Source organism: Anguilla anguilla, chromosome 1 (genome assembly GCF_013347855.1).
Source record: "Anguilla anguilla isolate fAngAng1 chromosome 1, fAngAng1.pri, whole genome shotgun sequence".
NCBI lineage: Eukaryota > Metazoa > Chordata > Actinopteri > Anguilliformes > Anguillidae > Anguilla > Anguilla anguilla.
Window position 1 is genome coordinate 4843516 of NC_049201.1, and position 24912 is coordinate 4868427.

The 24912-nt window shown below is 47.5% G+C and overlaps 2 protein-coding genes across 8 annotated transcripts in view; one reads left to right on the forward strand and one right to left on the reverse strand.

Moving 5' to 3' along the window:
- kif6 (kinesin family member 6) overlaps nucleotides 1-4087 on the reverse strand; it is an 87712-nt gene extending 83625 nt beyond the window's left edge. For all 3 annotated transcript variants that reach the window (XM_035396354.1, XM_035396268.1, XM_035396182.1), the window contains exons 1-2: nucleotides 3875-4087; nucleotides 1709-1821 (exon numbers count right to left, since the gene is read on the reverse strand). In XM_035396354.1, the coding sequence (XP_035252245.1) occupies nucleotides 1709-1821; nucleotides 3875-3934 (173 nt within the window). In that variant the 5' untranslated portion in view covers nucleotides 3935-4087. The remainder of the gene's footprint in view (nucleotides 1-1708; nucleotides 1822-3874) is intronic.
- Nucleotides 4088-5189: 1102 nt separating this feature from the next.
- Nucleotides 5190-24912, forward strand: part of daam2 (dishevelled associated activator of morphogenesis 2) — a 139254-nt gene continuing 119531 nt past the window's right edge. For 4 of the 5 annotated variants that reach the window (XM_035394336.1, XM_035394354.1, XM_035394347.1 and 1 more), the window contains exon 1: nucleotides 18553-18776. The gene's annotated coding sequence lies outside the window, so the exon portion shown is untranslated. Of the gene's footprint in view, nucleotides 5522-18552; nucleotides 18777-24912 lie in introns of those variants that run through there. The other variant, XM_035394340.1, reaches the window with a different exon arrangement.

Genomic DNA, 24912 nt, shown 5'->3' on the forward strand with positions numbered 1-24912 from the left:
GACCAGATCACACCAGACCAGACCAGACCAGACCAGATCACACCAGATCCCATCAGACCAGACCATACCATACCAGACCAGATCAGACCAGATCACACCAGACCACACCAGACCAGACCAGACCAGACCAGACCAGATCACACCAGATCCCATCAGACCATACCATACCAGACCAGACCAGATCAGACCAGATCAGACTAGACCAGACCAGACCAGACCAGACCAGACCAGACCAGATCACACCAGATCACACCAGATCCCATCAGATCAGACCACACCAGACCAGACCAGACCAGATCACATCAGATCCCATCAGATCAGACCACACCAGACCAGACCAGACCAGACCAGATCACACCAGATCAAATTGATCAGATCAGACCATATCAAACAACCAAACCAGACCAAAATATTCAATGTCAAAGAATCTGCGCAATACGCGTGGGTCTCTGTCTATGTTTAGGTGTCACATTGATGTACTGTAGGCGATTTACTGATAAAGATGCCAAAATATTAATAGTGTGGCTATTCATATGTTGTATTCAGTTTTAGCCCTGTGACACCAAACATATCACACCGTTCAATGTTCATTCAACTCTTACAGAGTTGATTTAACATTGAGCAGTTTACTGTAGAAAATTATAAATCTATAGAATAACAGCCCTGGCTAGTTTGTGGGATTAGAGACTCCAAACACAGCAAAGCAATAAGCTTAGGTTCACTCTAATGCATGTCTAATGCTTCTACCATTACCCAATACATTTTTTCTGTTCAGAACATAACAGTGCATATGTTACAGTGCACTATTTACTTTTTATTTTATTTTTGGCAGTTAAAATTGGAGATTAAAATGACAAATTGGAGATTAATATGAACAGCCCTCTGTTTTCTCCTTGTAAATTTCCACCCATCCGGGAAGGTTAGTCACACTTTCATGCGAACAAGCTCCACCTCGGCCAATAAGAGCCCAAAAGAAGGACGAAGGACTCGAAAAAGAAGCGGCCTTTCACAGGCTAAATTTGATCCTTTATTTCCACGGACGCGGGGAAACCTCCGCGGTCTATGAAAAGCACAGCAGTTAAAAGAGCGCTCTGTGTTGCCTGTGTTCGGGGGACCTGGAACAGCAGAAGAAAGGGCCCCGGGCCATGGAGCGGGACCCGCCCATCTGAGAGCGCTCCAGCTTTTTCGCGACCAGAATAAGCCAGATGTTGCAACTCCCGACTTGTCAATTCAGCAGCAGGCTCGCGAGCGGCCACCTTCCATTTCGCGGTTTCTAAGAAAAGCGCAGCGCCTCGTCGCCAAAACACACACGGCCCACATGTCCAAAATGTTAGGAGAGGTTTCAAATGGATCCTCACACAAAGCTAACAGCCGTTGACCTCTCAAAAAACCAACCTAAAAATATCTGCCAGAAAATGCTCATAAATGCCCCGGAGAAACCGTGGCATGGCTACGCTTGCAGAACAGAAATATTCTGCCATACGCGGCAAACATTCGGGAAATGCGTACACAAATATATTTCCCAACAGGGTAATAAAACAGCGACAGTTTGTAAATTTCTGGACAAGAAGTGTTGCGATATACAGAAAGTGTATTTGTGTCGATGTATTTTCAGACATATTCCACTTCTGTGAGGAATGGGGGAAAAAACAGAGAGGCTTGTGGGAAGGAAAATGGTCTGGACCACACTTGCTGTCCTCCACCTCACCTGAATCTGTAGCTCTCCTTCTTGTTGTTGATGAAACCATCGGCCAGGTCCCGGGGCACCACAAACTCCAGGCTGGACCCCACCTTCTCCTCCTCATCGTCTACCGCGTACACCTGGAGGAGAGGGACGCGTTCATCAGCACGCCTTCGGGGTTATCAAGACAAGTCGGGGTTCAGCACCTCAATACTTCAACAAGTACCCTTCTCTTTACCTTACAAGAAAAAAATTTAAATAAAATAAAAAATTTAGTTTTCACTAAATTCAAGTATTCCTTTGAAAAGTGAAAATAAGAATCTAAAAATTGAATTTAATTGTGAACGAATGTAAAAGGCAGGCTTTGACTGAAGTCTGTACATGGGGTTAATACAGACTGTTCATTAATTCATTTATTTATCTGTGCCCCGCAAGAATGAAGAAACATCATTTTGTCACATGACTACTTTACTTCCTGTTTGGGACTGATAAAAGTAAATGTCACAGTCAAAGGCATTTAATCGTCTCTTTTCTCCTTTTATGAGACAGGAATAGCGCAGAGCGGGCCTGGTTCAGTGGTCAGACACCCCCCCCCCCCCCACCAGCCCCCTTAGCCCCTCACATACGCTGCTCTGTGTTTCAAAAGGACATCGCTGTACACCCACACGCTCGGTCCCGTGCCAAACCCCGGGGGGGGGGGGACAATGAGACCTACATGGCTGAATCATTTCTGTTCCTCTCCGTGCCTGCGGAGGTGATCCTCTGGTCTGTGTTAAGCGTGACGATGGGGGGTCTGGAGGTCACAGGGCCGCCCTGGTGGGGGGGGGGGGGGGGTGTGCACGCTAGGCCCCCCAACCGCTCAGCTGCACTTCATGACATGAAACACACTGTACTGAACATGCAAGCCCCGCTTTCCTGTCTCTGGAGTGATCCGTGATACAGATGGCCCACAGAGGGGGCATGGGGGGTGGGTGGGGTGGGGTGGGGGGGCTGGTTTTGGCTGGCCTGGTCGTTACCGCTCCTGGACCCGTCGAACCCCAGTTCCACCTCTCTGATGAGACTTTTCGGAAGATGCGTGACAGGCCGCGAGCCAGAAACAGGCTACACAGCTGCGTCCCCCAGCAACGGTACGCTCCCCAAGCGGGGATCCCCAAAACGGACACTACAAAGCATTTACAAAAACACCCTCGCAACGGAGGCCAGAGTCCGCTCTAAGAGACCCGGAGGCCAACGAAGCACAGCAATAAGCAACATACGGCCAAACAGACCGTGAAACAACTTTTTTAAAGGGTAAATGAGGTCACTGATGTTCCATGTCGCATCTCTTGTGATCCACTGTATGGTCCATATCTTTGAGAGAAAAAAATGTGCTACACAAATACATAAGGTTGTGTATTATTTACAAAAATCGTATTACTGAAATTACATAATGGGTTGTAAAAGTGTTGTTTTAAATGGGTTCCAAGGCCCATGTCTGTGAGGAGTTTCTGCGAAAAGGTTAGGCCTTCCATGCCCAGAGTCAATGAATTGCAAAACAGGGAAAGAGATTATCCATAGCCCGCAGATAAACAGAACTTTTTATACATTAAGTTCAATTCTTGTATTTTAAATCAAGCGTTTTCGGTTGTAAATCGTTTACATTATATGTTAATAACTCCATCTCCTAAATGTCAAACGTGCCGTTGTTTATTTATTTTTTCAGACGTGACGGTGCAATACTGCAGCACCGGCACATAGACAAACGTAACTGTCGCATTAGTAACTGTTTTATTTACTTTGCATAGTTGATAGTCATTGGTTAAAATAAATTTTCAAATATTTTAAATTCAGAAACAATGCTTTACAAACAAAGCTATAAAATAACGCCATATTTGGCTGCAGTCACCCTGATCATTGTTAGGGAACTGTTAGGCTTGCTGGCTTTTTGTACGTAACGTTAGCTAAATTAACTACGTTAGCATACGAGGTCAGTTAAATTAACGTTTGGTGGATCTCAGCATCCCAAAATTAAAGTTATCGATATTGTCAAATGCAGTAACACAAAGCTACAATATATTCGTGAGGCCACAAAGCAAATCAGCGGACGAGCAAGCACCTGCACCTTGCACACGCCGTACACATTTCTTTACCTGCTGTGAACGTTATCCTGGGAAGTGAAGTAGACTAAAGTCAATAACACTGCTTGCTACTCACCGAGGTGGTTTTCTTTGTCGGTCTGACGCGGGCAAAGATTTGTATAGTATGCTTAACCATTTTCGGGCTAGCTCTCTATTACAATAAGCATGCGCAAGTATCTATCTAGTTATTCTGTGTTGGGATTGCCCATATTAATTAGCATCATGTAAAGTCATTAAACTTTTTTCCATTGTACTTTTTTGCCATTCGACTTTGTTGGAGAAGTTGCCAGGGGAACGATGACGCTAAATGTTCTGAAGTACGTGGTGCGTGATTGGCCAGGGAGTTGTTCCGGTATCTGACGCCCTGCGACAAGGTGCAATGAACGGCAATGAACTGCATAAGAATTTATGTTATTCTGTTCAGTGGGTGCATGTAAGGGGAAATAGACAAGGAAATAGCCGTTTAACATTTTCTCTTTTTCTTTGGTTTTTTGCCTGTTTTCTTTGGTTTTGAGGCAATTTGTTCAACAAGACTAAGCAGTTACAGTTTTATTTTGATTGTGTGTGTTTCTATCCCGGTTCAAGGCAGAATGTTTTCCATCAATATTATGCAGGTTTATTTTTATACTTTGGGTGAAATGTTTATAAAACAAGTAAGGGTATGTTAGTTTAAATAGCATACTCTCAAATATCAGCATTTAATCGTAAGGTGTTCTGCGTTACCTTGAGCGCCGCTGCGTTACCTTGAGCTCCGCCTACTGGATTAAAAGAGAATAGCAGGAGCTATTGACCTGTTGGGCCACTGAAATCACTCGTGCCAACACCCACACTAACCTTAAATTTCATTTCCACGTCTTTTCATTTAAATAAATAATGTTAACGTTATTAGAAAGGAAGACGGGGCTGGCTAACTTAAATAGGTTCAATAACAGGTCTGGGTATTTAAAATTGGAAATAAAGTAAATTCAACTTCATTTGCTGAATGTATCTTATATAATAAATGTATTAATGATTGAATTCAAATATAATCAACACATTCAATTTAGTAAACTCATTTAACTGCTTATATTTTGATCTTCTGTGTGCTGTATTTATGTGCAGGACTATAAACTGGGGCATATTAATCACAGGAACAGGTTTGTAAGGTTGCTAATGGCATGTTTAGACTCTGTCCTTTGTCACTCTACCTTTCTACTGCTACTTTCTGCCAGAAATATCTGATTCTTACAGAAGAGAGAGAGAGAGAGAGAGAGAGAGAGGTAGGTAGAGAGAGAGAGGTTGGCTATGAAAGGGAGAACAGGAGAGACGGGGAGGGCAGGGCAGTAGCAAGAGAGAGAGAGAGAGAGAGAGAGAGAGAGAGAGAGAGAGAACGAGAGGGAGTGCAGTCAGTGAGCTGAAGCAGAGTGAGGCAGTACTCTGGGCCGTGCGGAACGCCGCCCCTCAGCACCACTGGATTACCGAGCGAACGCCGGAGCGCCCAGTGCGGCAGCGAGGCAGAGCTTTGGGAAGTACGCTGGACTCAGCACCGAGCCGCCTGTCCTTCCCCGGGCTGTCCCCCTGGCTGTCCTCTTCACCGGCCCTCCCTCTCTCTCTCGTGGACAGTCACAGCCTGCAGATCGGCCGGCTTGGCCACTGAAGACCAGTGGAAACACCAAAACTGGACTGGACTGGACTGGACTGGACTGGACAGAGGGAATCAGTTGCAAGAGATCGTCTGAAGCAGGTAAGGGCTTTTTTTAATTTACCCCTTCTGCTACGGGACGAGCGTTTAAATCGAGTGTGCACGCTGCTGACTCAACCACACGGGACAGAGACGCTGTCATGAACGTATGGAGGAAGCATGCACTGATGGAGACTCTCAGACGCAGAGAGGAGGCTTCCAAATGTTCAGTGACGTTTCACTGATTGTTCCAAAGCAGTTAAACTTCAAACTTCAAAGGGCTCGCGCAAAGAGTTCTTTTTTTTTCTTCCTTTTTCCCGCCGTGTTTTTTTTTTCTCTCCCCCCCCACCCCCCCTTTCATGTGATGAAATCATCCTGGCACTCCTCCTAATGTAAACTCTTGCAAGGAGCAAAGGTATGAATGGGCTTTTACTGATTGGGTGGGTAATAAAGCTAAGTTAATAAAAAAAAAAAAGAGTTCAAAGACAGGGCTTCTCCAGGGCCTGCAGTGAAGCGTGCTCATTTGATTAGGGCAGTGGGCATGTGCACCTACAGTTCGCGCAGAGCCGGGTTTTTGGCACCGGGGGCAGCAGGGGCTGCAGCTGCAGGTGACTGCGCAGCCCCCCGTACGGTCTGCGCTGCTGCTGCTGCTGCTGCTGCTGTTGCTGCTGGAGCAAAGCCGTTCCAAGGAAACGTTTGGACGACTCAGGGCTGCTGATTTCCTTGTCCCCATATTGTCTGACAGCTTATTGTAAAAGGCTGATTCAATTATGGTAAAAGAACCTCATCCAAGTCCCTGTTTTGTAAACAAAGTCCATAGGCTTGTGGTGGAGGCTCGGTCGCTTTTATGCTGGTAGTTTCACTGAATTGAAACTGAATATTTTCAGAGCGTGTCCCCCCCCCCCTCTCTTTCCCTTGCGCTCTCTCTCTTTCTCTTTCCCTCTCTCGCTCTCTCTCTTTCTGCTCTGAATCTGGCTCATATTTCACCACAGCATGCCGTGTCTTGGCATTTCACCTGAACCCAGGACTCTACCCCAGAATAACTTGCCAGGAAGCAGCCACCCAGAGCATGCTACCAGGAAGTGCGTATGTGTGTGTGTGTGTACGTGTGTGCGCGCGCCTGTGTGCTTGCAATGCCAAGCAGTGGGATGCATGCCATAAGTCAAGGTGGTACTATGACCCCAAAAGCACTGCATTCTGAAGCAACTGTTGCTTTACAGAATTACATAATGCCATAATAACCGCAGTGGGTTTCATTTATGGTAATTTATTTTGAATTTGAAACACCTTGGCTGGACTCTCAGACGTCAGTAGTTGAGGGACACGTTTATGGATCATCAGTTCGCTCTTCATCTGCTCTGAAAGCAGTTTTTTTTGTGTTTTTTTTTTTTCCTCATGAGAATGAGGTTTTATAGAACACCGAACTGCTCGCTGCCGGGCTATGGGTTTCACATTTTTGATGGATGTGCGGGTTGGAAGCTCTGATGTAATCCAGACCCCGTTCTCCGAAGCAGCCGGGGATCATGGGAAGGCGATATGCAGCGCTGCATAGGGCCCAAGCCGCCCAGCTGAGATCCCGTGAATGAATCTCTTTTCCTCAGATTTTCCTCCCAAACCCACCGTAGGTGTGCAGTCCTGGGGGGGGGTCCCCCCGGCCGGGTTCGACCTCAGATGGCTTTGTGCCAAACCGAGCCCTGTGACCTCCCCAGGGAGGAAGACGTAGAAAATGACTCACTCTCTTTCCGACCCAAGCTTTCCACGTGGTGCAGAGCTTGCTGTTTCAGCATCCCACCCCTGAACACACAAACACACACGTATGCACAAACACACACACACACACATAAATATTCAAATGCACACAGAGGTCCCTGTCTTTCTGCATGCAGGAATTAAAGAATGACACTCATGCATGCAAAGAGCAATAGAGTGTATTCGGTGAGATAGATACACGGAATGGCCTGACGCTTGTTTTGCGCTGAACTGTTTCCCACTTTGAAGAGTGACACTTCACGAACCCCACATAATTGGCAGAACTGCAGTGAACTGTCCATCCCTCACTTATTTCAGCCAATCAAAACAACTTGATCCGAGCAGCAAAACACGATGAATGGTCATTAAAGTGAGCACAAGCTGCTATTAAGCGCAAAGCATATGTTATATACCACTATACATTCGGCAGGGAAGCCTGCTAGTAATGTTTCAGCTCATCAACTGATGTCCAGTCCCATCAGGGAAAGTGAACTTGCACTTGATTTTACATCAATTATGCATCCCCGGTAGGTTTCACCGAACTTACTTTCATCTTTCTGCAACCGTCAGCTAAGTGACGTCGGACGCGTAAAAGTCACTTCGAGCTCATTCTTTCACTTAATCGATTTGCTCCGCGGTGGAAGGCAGCGCATGCCGTGCAGATCGCTCACGTGGAAATGTTGTTCCCGGTATTGAAAATTCACGGATATGTTTAAATCCGCGCTCCTGATTGGAGCTAACAGGACATTGCATTCCTCGCTCTGAGCGCGCGCCGGGTGCGCTGCCGGACTACCTCCCTTACGCAACGTGATCCACATAAAAGCGCATTGTACGGCTAGCAGGGCACTGACACTGACACGCTCGATTGCCGCTAGCCCGCTGCCGTTGCGTGAGTCATGCTGTGTCGCTCCGGGGCACGTGAGCCTAAAAAAAGTAGGACGTGACGTGCACACCATCACGGTCACATTTTCCCACATTCGAATGAGCATTAGTAGCACAGCTTTTGCAGAAAAACAATAAAATATGTAGTTCAATAAATGTGTGGCATTTTTATGTAAAAATAGAATGTGCGATTTTCGAATGTGCCTGCAGCAGTACGTTCACAGTGTTGATTGTAAAGGGTGTTGTTTTCGATGTATCGCTGAATTAATGACAGAGTGAATGAAAGAATCACATCTGAGATCTGCATTAAAGCGCTTTTTTCACCGCTAATGAGAGGAGAGAAATTGGCAGAAGGCTTCCGATAAGAACAGAGTCTGTCTGTCTGTCTGTCCCTCTGTCTGTGGGAAGTTGTCGTTGTGTCTCTTGTGCAAATTCGAACACGGCTGTCGGGCGCAAACAAACCTGTCCTACCACGCGGACCGCATTCTTTTCCTGGCTACGTCCTGTGCACCACGCGACTGGATTTATTGTGACTATCGGGCTAATTGTGTTGCGCTTAACCGGATGAACACTGTAACATTCTGCTTTGCCTTAAAAAAAAAAAAAGGAATTATTTTGCATTACTTTCGGCAGGAAGTTACGCAGCCTTTGCGTCTCCCGTGCCCCAGTACCTACCAGAACCAGTCGAGCGGAGCTACCTGCGCCGCTTTCCCATGACGACACTCTCTCTGTACGGCAGCCAAACTGCCACCGTCTGTGCTATCACAGGTCCAATGCAAAGTAGCCTATCCGAGGCAAATTCTGTGCTTAAGAAAAATTATATCATTCCAATTTGTGTTATCGGTGCTTACCAAATCCACCTCAGATAACGAGATCTATTGGAAAGAAGTTGATACAAGGGCAAATTTTCTCTGTAAGCACAATAAAGAATCTATCTGTCTGTCTGTCTGTCTGTCTGTCGGTCCGTGATAGACACATTCATGATGGATTGAGAACAGTAGTCCTACCACTGTGGTGGTGCACTATAAGGTTATTCTGCCTATTCACACAGATGCTGTCTGTGGACAATATGTTCTGGAATTAAAGCTCTCATCATGGAGGAGTATTGCTGTGCCGAGCATGTCCACAGACAGGGCATCAGCTGAATTAATTAACAAAAAAGATGTCATCAACAAGAGTGGGGAAAGGTCAGGACTGTTTTCCCTGAATCCTAAGTGCCCTCCCACCCCCTCGCCGATCCATGTCCCGGACTAGCAAGCCCTGGGTCAGCCGTTAGCTGGTCAGCAGTGAAAATGAGAGTTCAGCTGTCTCGAACGCAACACTGTGAAAACAAACCAGCCTGCTAGCATGCCCAGCCAAGCTGTTCCCAAAAAACTGACTTAGCTTACAGGCCACTGTGGAGAAACAGAACACTTCATCTCATTTGCAGTGGAGACCTGTATTTCTAACATCAGCCTCAAGTTCAGTCTTGTTCTGTCTTTCTTTCTTTCTTTTTTTAAACGAGGGCCTACATTTCCTTTTCACCTCGTTTTGTGTTTTGCAGAAGACAACAAACTTTCACAAAATATGCAACAACAAAAAAAATGAAACGCTGTGCATTTCTCTCCATTGCTCTATCGCGGTAGCAATTATAGCAGCCAGCGGCATTCTTGGCAGTCAAAGGCGAATTTTATGATTTGTTTTTCCAATGAAGGAAGGAGACGGACGCGGTCCCTGGCATATAGACCGTCAGTCCGCCGCCTGCCTAGCCATTGTCTGCGGAGCGCACGGCGCAGTCACTCCCTCCGCATGAATGGCGTCGAGCCTGTTCCCCTCTCAGGTGGATCACGCGGCCTGGTTGCGGGGATAGGCGTACCGCGGAGCCGCGTCATGCAGGAGCTCCTGCAGGCTGGTGTTCAAAGTGACAGCGGAATTTCATTTTCTCTGAATTCTGTCTTGGCTCCCGGTCAGGTGTTTCTGAAACCCGGTCCTCAGACAGGTGTTCATTCCAAACCCCGTTCCCAATTCAGCGGTTCTGCCAGAGCTGTTGACCTTGTGCTGACCTTCATCGCAACACTTTGAAAACACCGGAAATAATCTAGAACAGAAATGTGCTGTTGAACATGTGTTTTTGCCAGCAAGAGATCCGTATTTCTCTATGCAATCTCTATAGCATTAAATATCTTAATATGGTGTTCAGTAACTTATTTCAGGCTACACTGAACAGTTAATTGCTCACTCTTGATCAAATAAAGTCACGCCCCTGCTGTTTCAGTAACAATAAAGGCCTCTATCAAAGCCAATACTTGCCAATACTTGTGAGGAGATGTCAAGAAGAGGTCAGTGCTCGATCACGCCCGGCGAAACCCAGCGCGCGTTCATCACATCACATCACATTGCGTTTATATCGCCGATGCTTTTATCCAAAGCGACAGTAAGCACAGTGAGTGCGTAGTGCGTTCGCTGCGTCCCCTGGGATGCGATCGGGTTTGTGAAACAGCGCTCCAAGGCATCGCCGGCACCATAAAAGACACGGTCGGTCGCCGTGACGCTTTCCGCTCGCGCTCTGTCTTCTGTTCCCTGTAGCGTCGCTCGCCACGGACGCGATTGCTCAATCGTCTCTCCCCTCTCTCCCTCTCTCTCCCTCTCTCTCTCTCTCTCTCTCCCCCCTCCCTCTGTCTCTCTCCCCCCTCTCTCTCTCTCTCTCTCTCTCCCTCTCCCTCTCTCTCTCTCTCTCTCAGTCTCCGGGAACAGCCACAGGATGCATGTCTGAGCAGATACTAATCATTAATTAAACTGTTTATTTGCCTAAACAGCTGCCCTGGTTGAAGGCAGCTTCCAGCTTGTTCCTAATATGCGTCTGTGGCCATTTTATACCCGTGGGTTCTCAAAGGAGTTATTCAGGTTGAGCGCCAAACCAAAAGATAGAGTACCTGTGTCACACCTTAAAAAAAATTTTTTTGCATGTAAACTCTGTGTATCGACCTTCATGCAGCGGCTTATATCCACCCTGATAACTGGCACCAAGAAGTTCCCGCTGGAAAAAATTATACCCAGAGAATGTGTTTGGTTGGAGGTTGGACATACAGTGTGCCAGGCCTGCAGTCTAAATACCCAACCCACATATTCCACACACACACACGCACACACACACATATATATATACATATTTTATAATGGCCTAGATCATAATGTACCCTGGTACATGCAGTGTTTGAACAGCATGCTGGGAACTGCCATCTCACAGCTACGCGTTGAAAACTTCTTTCAGGATCATGGATCACCATCACATGTTCTGCAGGTGTCTGTGGCTCTAATATCTATACTTTTTGGCGCCAGCTTCTCTACCTGAAGGTACTGGGGAAGTGTGGTGAAAGCACGACACCAAAGACGTCCGCCTCATTCAGCTCGTGCAGGACGAGACAGAAAAACAGACGCTCCCTGCGGGTTTTCCCCCTGGTCCTTTCCCCCCCGAGCGTTCACACAAACATCATGTGACACGGCTGCAGAAGGCAACGCATTAGACACAGGCTCTGCGCTGCGTTCCAAAGCTCTGTAAACACAGCCATCTCAGGCCTTCATCCCCTTCAAGCCCGTCCAACGGACCTAAGCCTCTGTGTGTGTGTGTGTGTGTGTGTGTGTGTGCTTCCAATAAAAAAATAGGCTAAAGCTCCCGTCTAATCAATCCCACATGAAAACTGTTTTGTTTCCCCCTGTTGTGGAGGAGAGGAGGTTTTTAAAAAGAAAAAAAAAAAAAAAACTTTGATGGACTTCTCAAGCCTTTTATTACCGAACATGAAACGATGATCTTTCAGGACCACAGACTTTGTTGAGGCTCGGTGGCTCTTACTCACCGCAATGATGGGGCTCGCTCCGGCCTGTTATTTACATCTTAATTAATGTCAACATTGCGGATCCCGGACCAGCGACCAGCTATGAAATTTCAGGGGGGGGGGGGAGAGGAGGGGGGTTGCTCTGGTGTCTTCCGTCCCCACCGAAATCAAAGGCCTCCTTTCGAAGCAAAACAGAAGGCAACGGGCCGATGGGCTCCCCAATGCGAGTGGGGGGTACGGAGGGTTCCCCAAGGACATCTGTGACCCCCCCTCTCCCTTCCCTCCTCCATCCTCCTTCCTCCCTCCCCACTGTGCCCAGCTGTGCGATGTGGCTACTGGAACTGGCCGTTCACATGGGGCACAGCCTTCGAGCTGCAGTAGCCATAGAGTCTGATCAGCGGTCATGTTTGAAGCCCAGCGGCGTGAGGGTGGTGGGGGAGGGATAGTAAGAGAATGGAAAAGCTTTAGGTTGTCCGGTCAGCACATTCTCCCCCTCCATGCCACTTTGTTCTGTTTGGCGTGATTGTGTGTGAGTGAGTCCTTTTGTGTGTGTGTGTGTGTGTGTCATTGTTTGTGAGCTGTGCATGCATGCCTGGCCGTGTGTGTGTGGGTACATGTGTGTTGTTCTTTTTGAGTGGTGTAGGGTGTGTGTGTGTGTGTGTGTGGGTGGTGGGGGGGGAGTATCTAAATATCTAATGCCTATACTGCTCCAAGAGAATAATTCAGGTATTTTGTTTCAAATGTGTCTGTTAGAAGCCAAAAAAATTAATCATGGAAAAAAATAAATAAATAAAATCAACAGTGTTGGCAAATAATCGCAAACTGTTTTCCAAAACGTACGAATGTCTTGCTTTTATGTAGCGCTCAGTAGATATCAGGCTGAAATCCAGACTGATGTTGAGTGGGGCATCGCCTTCATCACTACAGAAACTGAGATAACACTGTTAAAAAGCACCTGCATGACGAGCTCTCTGTATCTTATACTGCACACTCCACCATGCCCCCGTAAACCAAACCAAAGCTATCGCGGTAAATCATAAGGATTAAACGCGGATGTGACATCATGTCCCCGTAAACCAAAGCTATCGGGGTAAATCTTAAGGATTAAACACGGATGTGACGGGCACTGCGCTGCTGGTTGTTGCCGAGCCAGTTTTCTGGGAATTGGGTCCAGGCCTGTCGCGTTTCACTGCTGCGTCACTGAATTGCGGTGCTTCTGTAGCACAGACTCCTCGACGGATTAGCCGTAGCACGGAGGAGGTGCGGGCTGCTTTCGCAGAAAGCCGTTCTTTGTTAAAGAAATCTATTTACGGTAGATAGCTTCAGAATTCTTATTATTATTATTATTTTTTTTTTCCTTGGTGGTTTTCTTGAGTAGGGCTACTGGTAACGCCAGGGAATTCTTTAGGATTTATTTAAATACTTGCTAAATATTTCTGAGGTGCTAAGATTCCTCTCCATTCTCCAAGACAAACAAATGATTAAACTCTGGCATAAAACAGACCGTGCATTTTTAAATATCATATTGTTAATGTTACTGAAATGTTATGCCGTGTTTTTTTGGGAAATTTTTAAACAGTGATGAAGTTGTGGATCAATTTCAAACTTCCTTTGTCTCTAGAAGTGGAAAGAGGAAAATTCCTAAACTTGACAGGATATTACTGAGGAAATTTGAACATCTGAATATAACTTGAATACACTCAATGAGTGCAGATCATATTTACTTAAGATCCAAAAGACCTTTTTGCCTAAATGTGGATAAGACAAAAGCTGCTGTATACATGTAATTCTTCTTCTTCTTTTTATTATTATTATTATTATTTGCTGTAGTAGAAGTTTGAGTAGTAGTAGCAGTAATAGTAGCAATAGCAGCAGGTGTAGAATTGGTAACTAAGCTACTTTATTTTTCCTTTGTGTAAATATGACAGTATCACTAATCAGGCAATCAGGCAGATCTTTCTTATCTGCTTTCTCTGTAACACGATATAGACGTTCTGTGAAAACTCCCTCCCAGGCAAGACAGTTCACATTTCTGACCGTGCTTTTCCTTCTCCGTGTAAGAGTGCACGTGGGGGTGTGTCTTCCCTGCCTGGAGTGCACATGCACATGCACTGCATCACATGACCAGCACGCTGGGGTCAGCTGTGCAGGTGAACAGAGCAACTGCGGGGTGTGGTGCTGCTGCTGATGGGGAAAAAATAAGAATATTAAAACGAAAGGAGAAAAAGAAACTGATCAGACTCCTCCATGTTGCTAGGGCTGCGGTCCTGCTGGGGCTATTAGTGTGCCACATTTGGTGAGGGCGTGGTGAGGGGGTTGGGGGGGGGGATTGGGTGTGGCGGTGGTATTGGAGGTGGTCCCTCTACAGGATCTACATTCACTCTCTTCCTTTGGGCTCCTAACTGAACATTCTAATGCTGATGTCATAATCACTACTGGTAATTGAAATCACTGGAGTTCTAGAACACTGACTTAGAATTTTGAAAAAACATTAGTAAATAAACCCTACTCTTCAAAGGGTTAAAACGATGGGCTAGGTGGGGCCCCTCCCTGCTGCTGCCCTGAACCTTGAACCCTGAGCCAAGAGCCCTTTACATTTAGCCACTTAGCAGGCACTCTCATCCTGACCGACGTACACAAGTGCACACACTAAGCTTTAGGCAACAAGCAGAGACGATGCCAAGCCATCAATGTCACAACCAATAGCTGCAGTCCGTATATAAAGCGGCAATGTAGCATTAAGTGGTGTAGTAGGTGCAAGAGGGAGACTGAGAATGCGGTTCTCTCGAATAGCGAGTGGGTTTGAGAATATATAACTGAGTTGAGAACTAAGAGCTGAGATCACAGGGCTCAGTGCTGAAGAGCCTAACTGCTGGGTATAAATAAGTTTCCTGGTTTTCGGCTGCTGAAATGCCAGAATCTTTTCAGAAAGAGTGGGAACCAAAAAATACAGAGAGAGAGTGAAAGAGAGCAAGAATGAGAGAGTCTTTGCCTTTTAAAGTACTCCTTTGTTGTCCAGCAACAGAGCCCTTTGAAAAGTGTTTACGTCCTACAAGAAATAAAACCTGAACTCATTGGTGCTGCTCCACCAATTGAAATCTCTGATCTCTGAGCTTAAGTCTGAGTGAAATTGTTTGTCATTTCTGCCTGAACACGGCGTCTTCCAGAGAACTGAACACCAGTCAGACTCACAGCTTACTGAACGCAAAGTCTTCCAGAGAACGGAACACCAGTCAGACCCGCACCTCACAGTAACTCCTCCTCTTTGACTCCTTCCACCACTGGGGGGCAAGAGAGAGGAGAGGAAGAAGGAGCCGGGCCACTCGGGCCCCTGGAGGAGGGAGAGAGGGAGGGAGGGAGGGAAGGAGAGAACAGGGCCAGGGATGACTGGAAGGAGGAGAGAAAGAGGGAAAAGGAGGGGAGGAATAATAGAGGGGAAAGAGAAAGAGAGAGAGACAGATGAGGGGGGGGTAGGAATAGTACATTAGAGAGGAAAGAAACGGAGAGAGGGAGGGCAAGACAGAGAGAGTGATGGAGGGGGAGAGAGTGATGGAAAGAGGGAGTGTTACTGGAAGGAGGGGAACACGTACAGGGACAGAGGAACAAAGAACCGGATGGAGGGAGGGAGGGAGGGAGGAGGGGGGTCATTGGCAGGTACGTAAGAATGACATAAGGATAGACAACCCCTTCCCAAAGAGAGAACAGAGGGCGAGAGAGAGAATGAGCAGAGAGAGACGGAACAGAACAGAACAGTGGAAAACACAGAGAGCGGCCAAGAGTGGACGTGAAGAAGAGAGAGAGAGAGAGAGAGAGAGAGAGAGAGAGAATGATTGAAGGTGGGAAAAGCGTAGCATGGGGGGGGGGGGGGCGGAGGACCTGCTGAATGGACCAGCACTTGACAGGCAGCCAGTGTGTGAGGGGAGAGGGAGGCCTGAGACGGTGGCAGGGATCTGGGCCCAGAGCGAGGCAGGTGAGCACCAGAATGGTGAATGAGGTTCTGGCCCAGAACACCACAACATAGTAGGTAAGCACTAGCATAGCGAGTGAAGTTCAGGTCCAGAACACCAGAACATGGTAGGTAATCACTAGAATATCAAGTGAGGTTCTGGTCCAGAACATGTTAGGTAAACACGAGATTAGCGAGATTAGCAAGTGAGGTTCTGGAAATGTGTTGCATGGGCAGAGGGTCTTGCCAGAGGAGAGCCATGGCGGTCCAGTCAGGAAGGAACCAGGGCCCGATTCAGAAGGTGTGAGGCATGGGAACATGAGTGCCCCACTCATTCTGTCCCCTGGGCTTCCCCATGGTGCCCAATCCTTAACTTTAGAAAAGGAAATTTAACTTGGGTCTCTTTTGTTGTTTTTCATTTGTCAACAAAAATTCAGCAGCAGCGTCTGACCTTAATGAAAAACATTACATTATAAATGTAGCATTAAAAGTTAAAGACAAGCCACACAGAGGTGAGATTGAAGTTCATACCCTTTATGAATTCAGTGGGAAACAAGGGAGTTTCTTGTCAAGAAATAATTAGTAATGTTTGCCTGGTATAGTCACTGTTTTCCACTTCAAAGTAGGACTCTTATAGCAAGATAAAGCCAGGAAAAGTGTGTCCCTGGCCTAGTATCCATATCCTCTCTCATCAGCAATGATGGAAAAACACTTAATTTCCCCCAGTACAGTATTGCGGTTAATTCTGATTTCAACATTGTTTGCGTGACAGGGCAGTGTAACTATATGACGTCAGTACCGTATTCAGAACAGTCTGATGATAGCTAAAATACACTGAGGCGGGGCGGTGGAGGTTTTGCGATAAGAGGGAGGCGTCAGGGTTACGGGGGGGGGGGGGGGGGGGGGGCGAAGGTTAGTGCCGGATCCTTAATGTGAGACTAATTCTTGGGTGACATATTATACGGACGGGATTATGAATTTGGGAATCCTTCACTTTTGAGCACCGAGGGGAGAATAATCTCCGTCTGAAGCTTGTGTTTCTCCCCGGGGGGGACAAAATCGTCCCGGTTCCACTGGATAATGTCAGCTCCTTGCCTTTTGACAGCTCCTGCTTTGGGGCGAAACCGCGATGCTTTTTCGTCCTCGACGCTTTTGAAGGCGCTTCGAAAGGGCTGGGGGTCCTGGGAAGCCGTTTCTTGGAGGCGCTCCTGCGGCGCCGCCGCGGTCGCACTGACCAACCGCCTCGCGTGTCGCGAGCGATCGAGCGTCCGTCCTTCCTTCCCTGTCGGGGCGTGACATCGTCATGGCGACGCCTCGCAGTTACTGAGCCGCCCCGTGAGAGGTCGGACCTCGAGGTGCTGTTAGGATCACAAGCGATTTAGCAGGGCCACGTGGAATGAGGCGGAAAGGGAGCTCGTAGCCTGTCCGTCCGCGAGAAGGTCTCCCGGCAATAGCCTAATAATATAGCTATAATCAACAACAGAAATGGACGATGATTACGATTCCTGTTGCCCGGGGAGACAGAACAAACAAGACCAGGTCAAAACCTAGCATATGGCTGGACCTAACGCGCTTCATCCGGCCGACCAATGGTGTAACTTCATAACTCGACCGACCGATGGTGTAACTTCATCACTCAGTCACTCAGTCACAGACATTCGCATTTGTAGGGCTGGCCCCGCTGTTGCGGTCCAGCCAAAAAACAAACAAACAAACAAACAAAAAACGATGCGAAATGTATCCGTCAATTCTGGAAGTGACGTGCAAGCGCAAGGGAATGCTTGCAATGTTCCTGGTATGCCGGATGGATCCGGGAAAATGAAGTAGGCCTGTCGTTGCATTTGACGTTGTTTTCTTTCCCCTCAGTCCGGTTCATGCATCATTCTCTTCCTAATTCAGCGCACATTCCTGAATCTCTGATTTATTTATTTATTTATGTTTTGTCTGTGTTTTGCTGGCCCTAAAACGCAAGCTCCAAAGGGCAGATGCTCTCATGCTTTTCCAGTTCACGTAAATCCTGCTACTTTTTTACCCATTAATCCCCAGAGTCCAAATGTCTCCTCGGAATTTATAGTTAACGAGGAATTATTAATCTTGTTAAGTTCAAAATCATGAGTCATGCTGTTTCTTCATATTTCTGCAGATCAGAGACTTTGTAGCAGACAGAAGGCCTCTGGAATGTTGACCAGAGAACAAAATCCCTCCAAGCGTACAATAAGTAACATTTGAGTCAGAAAATATGAGTTATGATGACAGATGAATATTTTCTTGGCACTTCAGGTTGTGCCCTAAAAAAAATCAAAGCAAAATAATTTTTTTTTTCACATGCATAAATTAGTAATAACTTTCGATTAATTACTCTATAATTAATGCGCTTCAAAATATGACACGTTGAGCTACAGCAAATGATTACAATAGCTTTGGCTACACACCCCAGTTAACTCCTAGTCACCCGTTCGGTTTCTGCACATTTCTGCTTACCCGGCGCTCCTAGCATACCGGTGTGCACATTCTATACCATGCATGAATACTTGTAATCCTTAATGCTCGTATGACTAAATGGGCAAGAGGTTCTTGTCTTGTATTACTCTCTGTGGCTGCTGTGGAGGGATGTTTACGCCGCTGTCACTTTGAAGCGCGCGGCCGCATTGCGCGCGGCGCCTTTAAGGTCTGGAATTGGTAGGCGTGTAGTGTTTTGACCGACTTTGACTTGAGCGGTCGCTTTACACTTCGCTCAGTTACTGGCTGTCCGGCGACTGAATGAACACAACAGCAGGGGGGCCGACTACAGTACGACCGAACGGCGCTGACATTATTGCTCGCTATCAGCACGACCTGTCTGTCCGCGTGCCTCGTTTGGTGGTGACAGCGACGAGGAATTGTTAGCCGAGGAATTATTATTTTTTTTCTCATGAAATGAGACGAGTCGGTAAGTAAAACAAAAACACATTTGATAGCTTGAGCGGACCGATTTGTTTGAACGAACATAATCTGGATATGGATGAAGTGGAATTTTATTATTATTTTTTTTATTAATGATTTGTTGGCCATTGCGGTTGCAGAAACGAGGGTCTTAAGCAGTTGTAGCAGGCATGCTGAAGTAGATGTAGGCTAAGTTCGGATATCATGAATTATTGTCGCACTGTATTCTACAGTAGCCTAAGTTTGTTGCACCCTCCTGCAGATACTCTACTGTCCGGTTCTATTTTTTTGAAGGGTGTTGCTTATTTTTATTTTTCGTTGCCCTGTGCCATTCAAGGTAGTTTGTGTTTATCCATTTCGATCTCTACATAACCTCGTTTGTATGTAGCCCATGGATACGCAAATCCATATGCAACGATTGATTAGTCGAACAATGTCAATATATTCCGGGCTACAAGCCACATTCGTAGATGGTCCAAATTGTTTCTGTTTCTCATGTGTCTGTTTTATAACAGTGTCTTGTTTGAAATGGCAAAGAGCTGTAACAAGGTCTCGGGTGTTTTCCTTGTCATGTCATGAAAAATCGCACGATAGAGAGCGGATGCGCTTTCCCATTGGCACAGAATAGAAGCTATCCTGGACCACCTGGACGCTGAACATTTTTTTTTCTTTCTGTACCTACGTCAGCACTTCGAAATGTCGTTAGTATTAGTTACATGTCGGTAGTGTTGGTCTTCGACGTTCTGAATGAATTCGATCCATGATCTTTGCATTTTCCAACTCTGGGTTTTATTTTTATGCAACCGAGCCTCGTCTTGCGTGTTCATCTGGCTACGTCTGTTTGGCGTGGATTAAGAAGAAGAGCCTCCCTTATCTCGTGCTGTTGTGATTTTCCCCCCGTTTTTATTTTCCCGAGTGTCGTGTTTATGTGTGTCACCGTGTGAGTGCGCGAGCCGTGGAGGAAGCCCACAGTCGCGTTATTTTGGGAACGTGTCGCTTGCCCTACTGTACGGCAGTATGTGCGTTGCTTGGGCGAATTGACATCTGGCATTGCCGCTGATTTTGGATAGAGGGCGCTGTATGCATTTTACAGTCATGTCACGTCACGAACCGCGCACAACATTAGAAAATGTCAAGTCCTGGCCAAAAAGTTGGAAAGCTTTTCTTGTAAACTGTTTGCAACTTCTGCAGAGTTTTATACGCGTGTCATCCAAGGCCGTGTAAAACGTTTCACCCCCTTTTCTTCTCGGTTTAACGTCTAAGGTTCAACTAGCTAACACGCAGCACCTGCTCCATATTTATTATTCTTGGACCATTATCTTGAGTTCAAAAATTGTTGTCTGAAATGTATACAATTATTTGGAATAATAGTGGCTACACTCCACTTTCAAATCAAAATTTCCAGCAAAAGCCAAGAATAGCCAGCAGCTGTCATCCATGGGGATTTGTGACATAGCCACAAATTCTTTCCAAATTATTTCAAAATTGCTTAATTAAACAAATGGTGCTTTTATAAACTAAAACAGTGCATTAAAACTCCAGTTCTTTTGCAATTTATCGCATGTGAATGATCGTATACTTCTGCTAGGTCATGGCTGTCCTTGTCCTGATATGTGATTCTTTCTTTTCTTTTTTTATGTTGCAATAATTTCAACTATTCCCAGGCTACTAGATTGCAGAAGTCATTAAAGCACCATCTAATCAAACTCCACATCTGTCAGTATCATCCTGTACCATCTGCAAAGCCCTGCACTGTTAAGTGCTTATGAACCTCAAGCTGTGTTTTACACTCATTGGTGTTTTATACACAATTTGCAAGATTTACTCTATATAAATCACCCCAGGGTCACTGATTGGTATGTTTCTGTCTGTGAATGGTTAAATATTTAACAGTCATGTGAGTCTGTCCAATACAGTGCCAATAACAAGCAGGTTTTTTTTTTTTTTTTTAAAGAAAGTAAAAAAAAAGGAAAAAGCCTGATTATGGTCGAAGAGATTTGAACGGATTATGGTGTAGAAATCACATTTTAATCAGAATAATCCTTTTTAAATAAATGATTTGAGGATTTAGAAAAAAATGCCATTTCAGTATTTTGTGCCGGTTTGCATGTGACCTGAAAGGATGGGAGTTTACCTTTTTTCTTTTTTTTTTGGCCACATAGCCTTAATGCCAAACAACATAATAACCTCCCCCACAGCCTGGCCTACCTGTAGCAGGGAAAAGGCCAGTGTGAATTCAGCCTCACGCCGCGTTATGGTTGACCTTTAAATCAGGCTCTGACCCGGCACTGCGCAGCAGAATTCGCAGTCAGACAAACAGGCGGTTCTTGGCCCTTGCTGCACCCCCCCCAACCCTCACCCCAACCACCCGAATCCGAACCACCCCCCCGGAATCGTCAGGGCAAACCGTTGCCGTGGCGAAAGCTGCATCCGTGTTTTTGGCAGCACCTCCGCGTGTCCCGCCCATGGGTGTGCCGGCTCGGCGGTAACACGGGGGGAGGCCGGCGTCCAAGAGCAACAGCCCGGCGGGCCGACGTGTTCTCCTGGCGGACGGATGCCGCGAGCGTGCGGCGGGGGCGGGGGCGGGGGCGGGGGCGGGGGCGGAGTGCTGACCCCACAGAATTACACTTCAACTTTTAAAAATTTTTTTGGTCGGGCAGTGAAAGGGGCAGCCCCCCCCCCTCTTCCAACTCAGGACCTGCCTGTGCGGAAAAAGACAGAAGCTCCCGTGGGTTTTCTCGGGGGGGGGGGAGGGGGGGCGCACCTATATGGCCGCGATCTCTAGACTCCGCTGTAATTCCGTAACTGCCGCTCTCGAGATGCTATTAATAGACGCGGGAAGCTCCGATCGGCAAGTAGGGTCACGCGCGGGGCGGGGAGCGTTCGAAGGCCACGCCGATGTCGTCGTCGTCGTCTCGCGAGATTGTGTCTGTTCTTGTAAGCATGCGGATGTAAGTCAGAGACCGTGCGCACGGTGTGATGACATGCGTTAACGCCGTCAGTTTAGAGGAAAATAAATAAATGTGTTGTTGTTTAAGAAGGAGGCCCACGCAGGGGGCCTGACGTGGAAGGGGGGGCTCGTCGGCCGGTCCTGGGTGGGCCCCCGGGTGGGGGTGGGGCGTGGGGGGGGAGGAGGCCGATGTTCTCTCCCCCCCGGCCCAGATGTTGTGGTTGGCAGGACCGGCGGTTGGGCACTGGGTAAGGTGAGAAGCTGCCGTACTGCTGACCTTGAGCAGCTGTTTCCACAGCCGTGTGCACACGGACAGGAAGACAGGCAGACAGACAGACAGACAGACAGACAGACGGACAGCGCTCACTCACACGTGCACACACATACGTGCACACTCACATGTGAGCACACACACATGCACAGACATATGCATGTGCTCTCACACACGTATACGTACAAGTACTCTTGCACACACACATACACGTACACGCACCTACATGCATACATACTGTACAAGGTCTGACACACAGACACATGCACACACACCTGCAAAGACTCTTACACACACCTACACACACACAGATCCACGTACACACACACACACACACACACACACACATAACGTGCAAGGAGTCACACACACTCACACACGCACACACACACACATACTACCACATAAACACAGTACAGGCTCACACACAGCCTCTCCCTGCCACAAACGCTACGCTGCGCACACATGCGTGTTATTTTTGCACACGTGTTATTGTCAGCATATTTTCACCACGGAAAAGCGATTATGGCTGTGTGCAAGGCTTGGCAAATCCTCGCAAGATGCAATAAGGGAACATAATCTCCAGTTTGCCAGCTTTGTAGTCTGGGAATTTTTTTTTTTTTTTTAGATAAAACTGTGTACGCTGCTACGACACACTCCATTTTCGCAGCAATGCCACACCCCTGCATTAAACACTGATCACACACACACACACCCCTGAGTTTCTGAGCTGCGGCACACGCCCGTCCCTCTCCCTCTCTCTCTCTCTCTCTCTCTCTCTCTTGTTGTGTTCATTCTGCCTTCGGTCGCCCTGCAAACTGCTGCGCGCTGCGTTACCATATCTGCACAACTGCCGCTGCTGGCACAGACACGCAGGTCTGGGAATGATTAGCCTGCATGCTACAGTAAATACAGGCTCTCTCTCTCTCTCTCTCTCTCTCTCACTCCCTCTCTCTTTTTCTCTCTCTCTCTCTTTCACTCCCTCTCTCTCTCTCTCTTTCACTCCCTCTCTCTTTCTCTCTCTCTCTTTCACTCCCTCTCTCTCTCTCTCTCTTTCACTCCCTCTCTCTTTTTCTCTCTCTCTCTCTTTGTTTTTCTCTCTTTCTCTGTCAGCCTTTTTCTCTTTCTCTTTCTGTCTCTTGCTTTCTCTCGCCCTCTCTTTCTCTGTCTCTGTTTCCCTCCCTCTTGCTCACTCTCTCTATCTTCCTCTGTCCCCCCCTCTGTCTCTCTCTCTCTCTCTCTCTCTCTCTCTCTCTATCTTCCCTCTCTCTCTTTCTCCCCCCCTCTCTCTCTCTCTCTCTCTCTCTGTTATTCCAGTCATAGCTCACAGCTGCCCTTTATTACCAGTAGAGGGGAAAGTAAAAAAAAAATAAAAATCTTAAACTGAAAATGAAAGTGTTTTTATTAGCGCGGGCTATTGTGCAGAAACCCCCTAATGTTCGTTACGGCCTCGCTGGTTTACCGGGCACCTCCTTCGTTTCGACGGGCTCGTCCGAGCCTCGCGTGCCCGCCGGCCGTTAGCGTGTAGCCGTTAGCCCTGGCGCGTGCGCCGGTCCCCGCCCTTTTTTTTTTCGTTAGGCGCCGTTCATTAAAAAAACACTGATCTGGAATCAGTTCCCACCTGTCCCATACGCTAACCTCATCTGCTTTGAGCTAAACGGGTAAACTGATCCGAGATCAGCGCTTCATGAATGCTGGGCCCAGGAGGAGGAGGAGGAGGAGGAGGAGGAGGGTGAGGTGTGGGGTTGTGAGGATGAGTGGTGTGGACGGGTACGTCGCTGGCACAGAGGTGCCAACACAGAGCGCAGGTGTGCTTTTCACCCACAGCCTCTGTCTTAGCGTACCTGGCCCCCACCTCCCCTCTCTCTCTCTCTCTCGCCCTGCTCTCTGTCTCTGTCTCTCTCCCTTGCTGTCTCACACTCTCTCTATCTCTCCGCCTCCCTTGATCTCTCTCTCCCCCTCTTGCTCTCTCTTTCCCTTGATCTCTTGCTCTCACCCCCGCCCCCCCGCCCCCACCCCCACACCCCCACCCCCCCACCCCCCATAGAAGTTGCCGCAGGAGACTGCAGTGGGCATGTTGGGTCGGCCTATCAGAGCCGTTTACTCAGGACTGGGAGCGAGCGGGTGCGTGGGTGGGCGGAGCTTAACTGGGGGGCACTGCTGAGTGGATGCGTGCTGATTATGTGGGCGGGGCATGCGGCGGGTTCCGTAGCGTGTTCACACCGGCGTGGTCTGGCTCCTCCCGGGCGTGTGTGTGATGCGTGTTCTACCAGAAGTGCTGGCACGCGTGGCTGTTTGTGTCGACCCAGTCAGAGCGGCTTTCAAAACCAGGGAACCCCCCCCCCACCCCACCCCCACCCCAATTTCACACTGGAATAGATTTTCACACTTTTCGCTTCTTGGCCTTGACCCTGGCTCTGTGGAGGTCATCACGGGGTCACGGGGGAGGAGCCGGGCTTCCTGATTGGGCTGTCATGGTCTCAGTGGTAGAATCAGAATTACCGTGTTGGTTGTGTAAGCTGGCAGTGTAGTCTCAGTCTTCATCTACAGAAGCACTTCTGAACATTGCTGGATGTCCAGATCCCCCCCCCCCCCCAGTGGCCAGTAACCCCTCTCACCTCCCCTCCACAGCACTGAGAGTAAAGGAAACAATGGAAAGGGTTCAAGTAGAGTGCACACACACGGAGGTAGTGCTTAGCAGATTTGGAGACCCAGCGTGTATGCGTGTGTGTCTTAAGACCTTGTGCGTGTTTCTGTGTGAATGAGTGTGTGTGTGTGTGTGTGTGTATAAGACCTTGTGTAGCAGCCAATAATGTAATAACTGCCAATAACGTAATAACTGCCAATAACGTAATAATTTTCCCGTTCTTAATGTAATAAAAGCCGATAATGTAATAACTGACCAATAATGTAATAAAATTT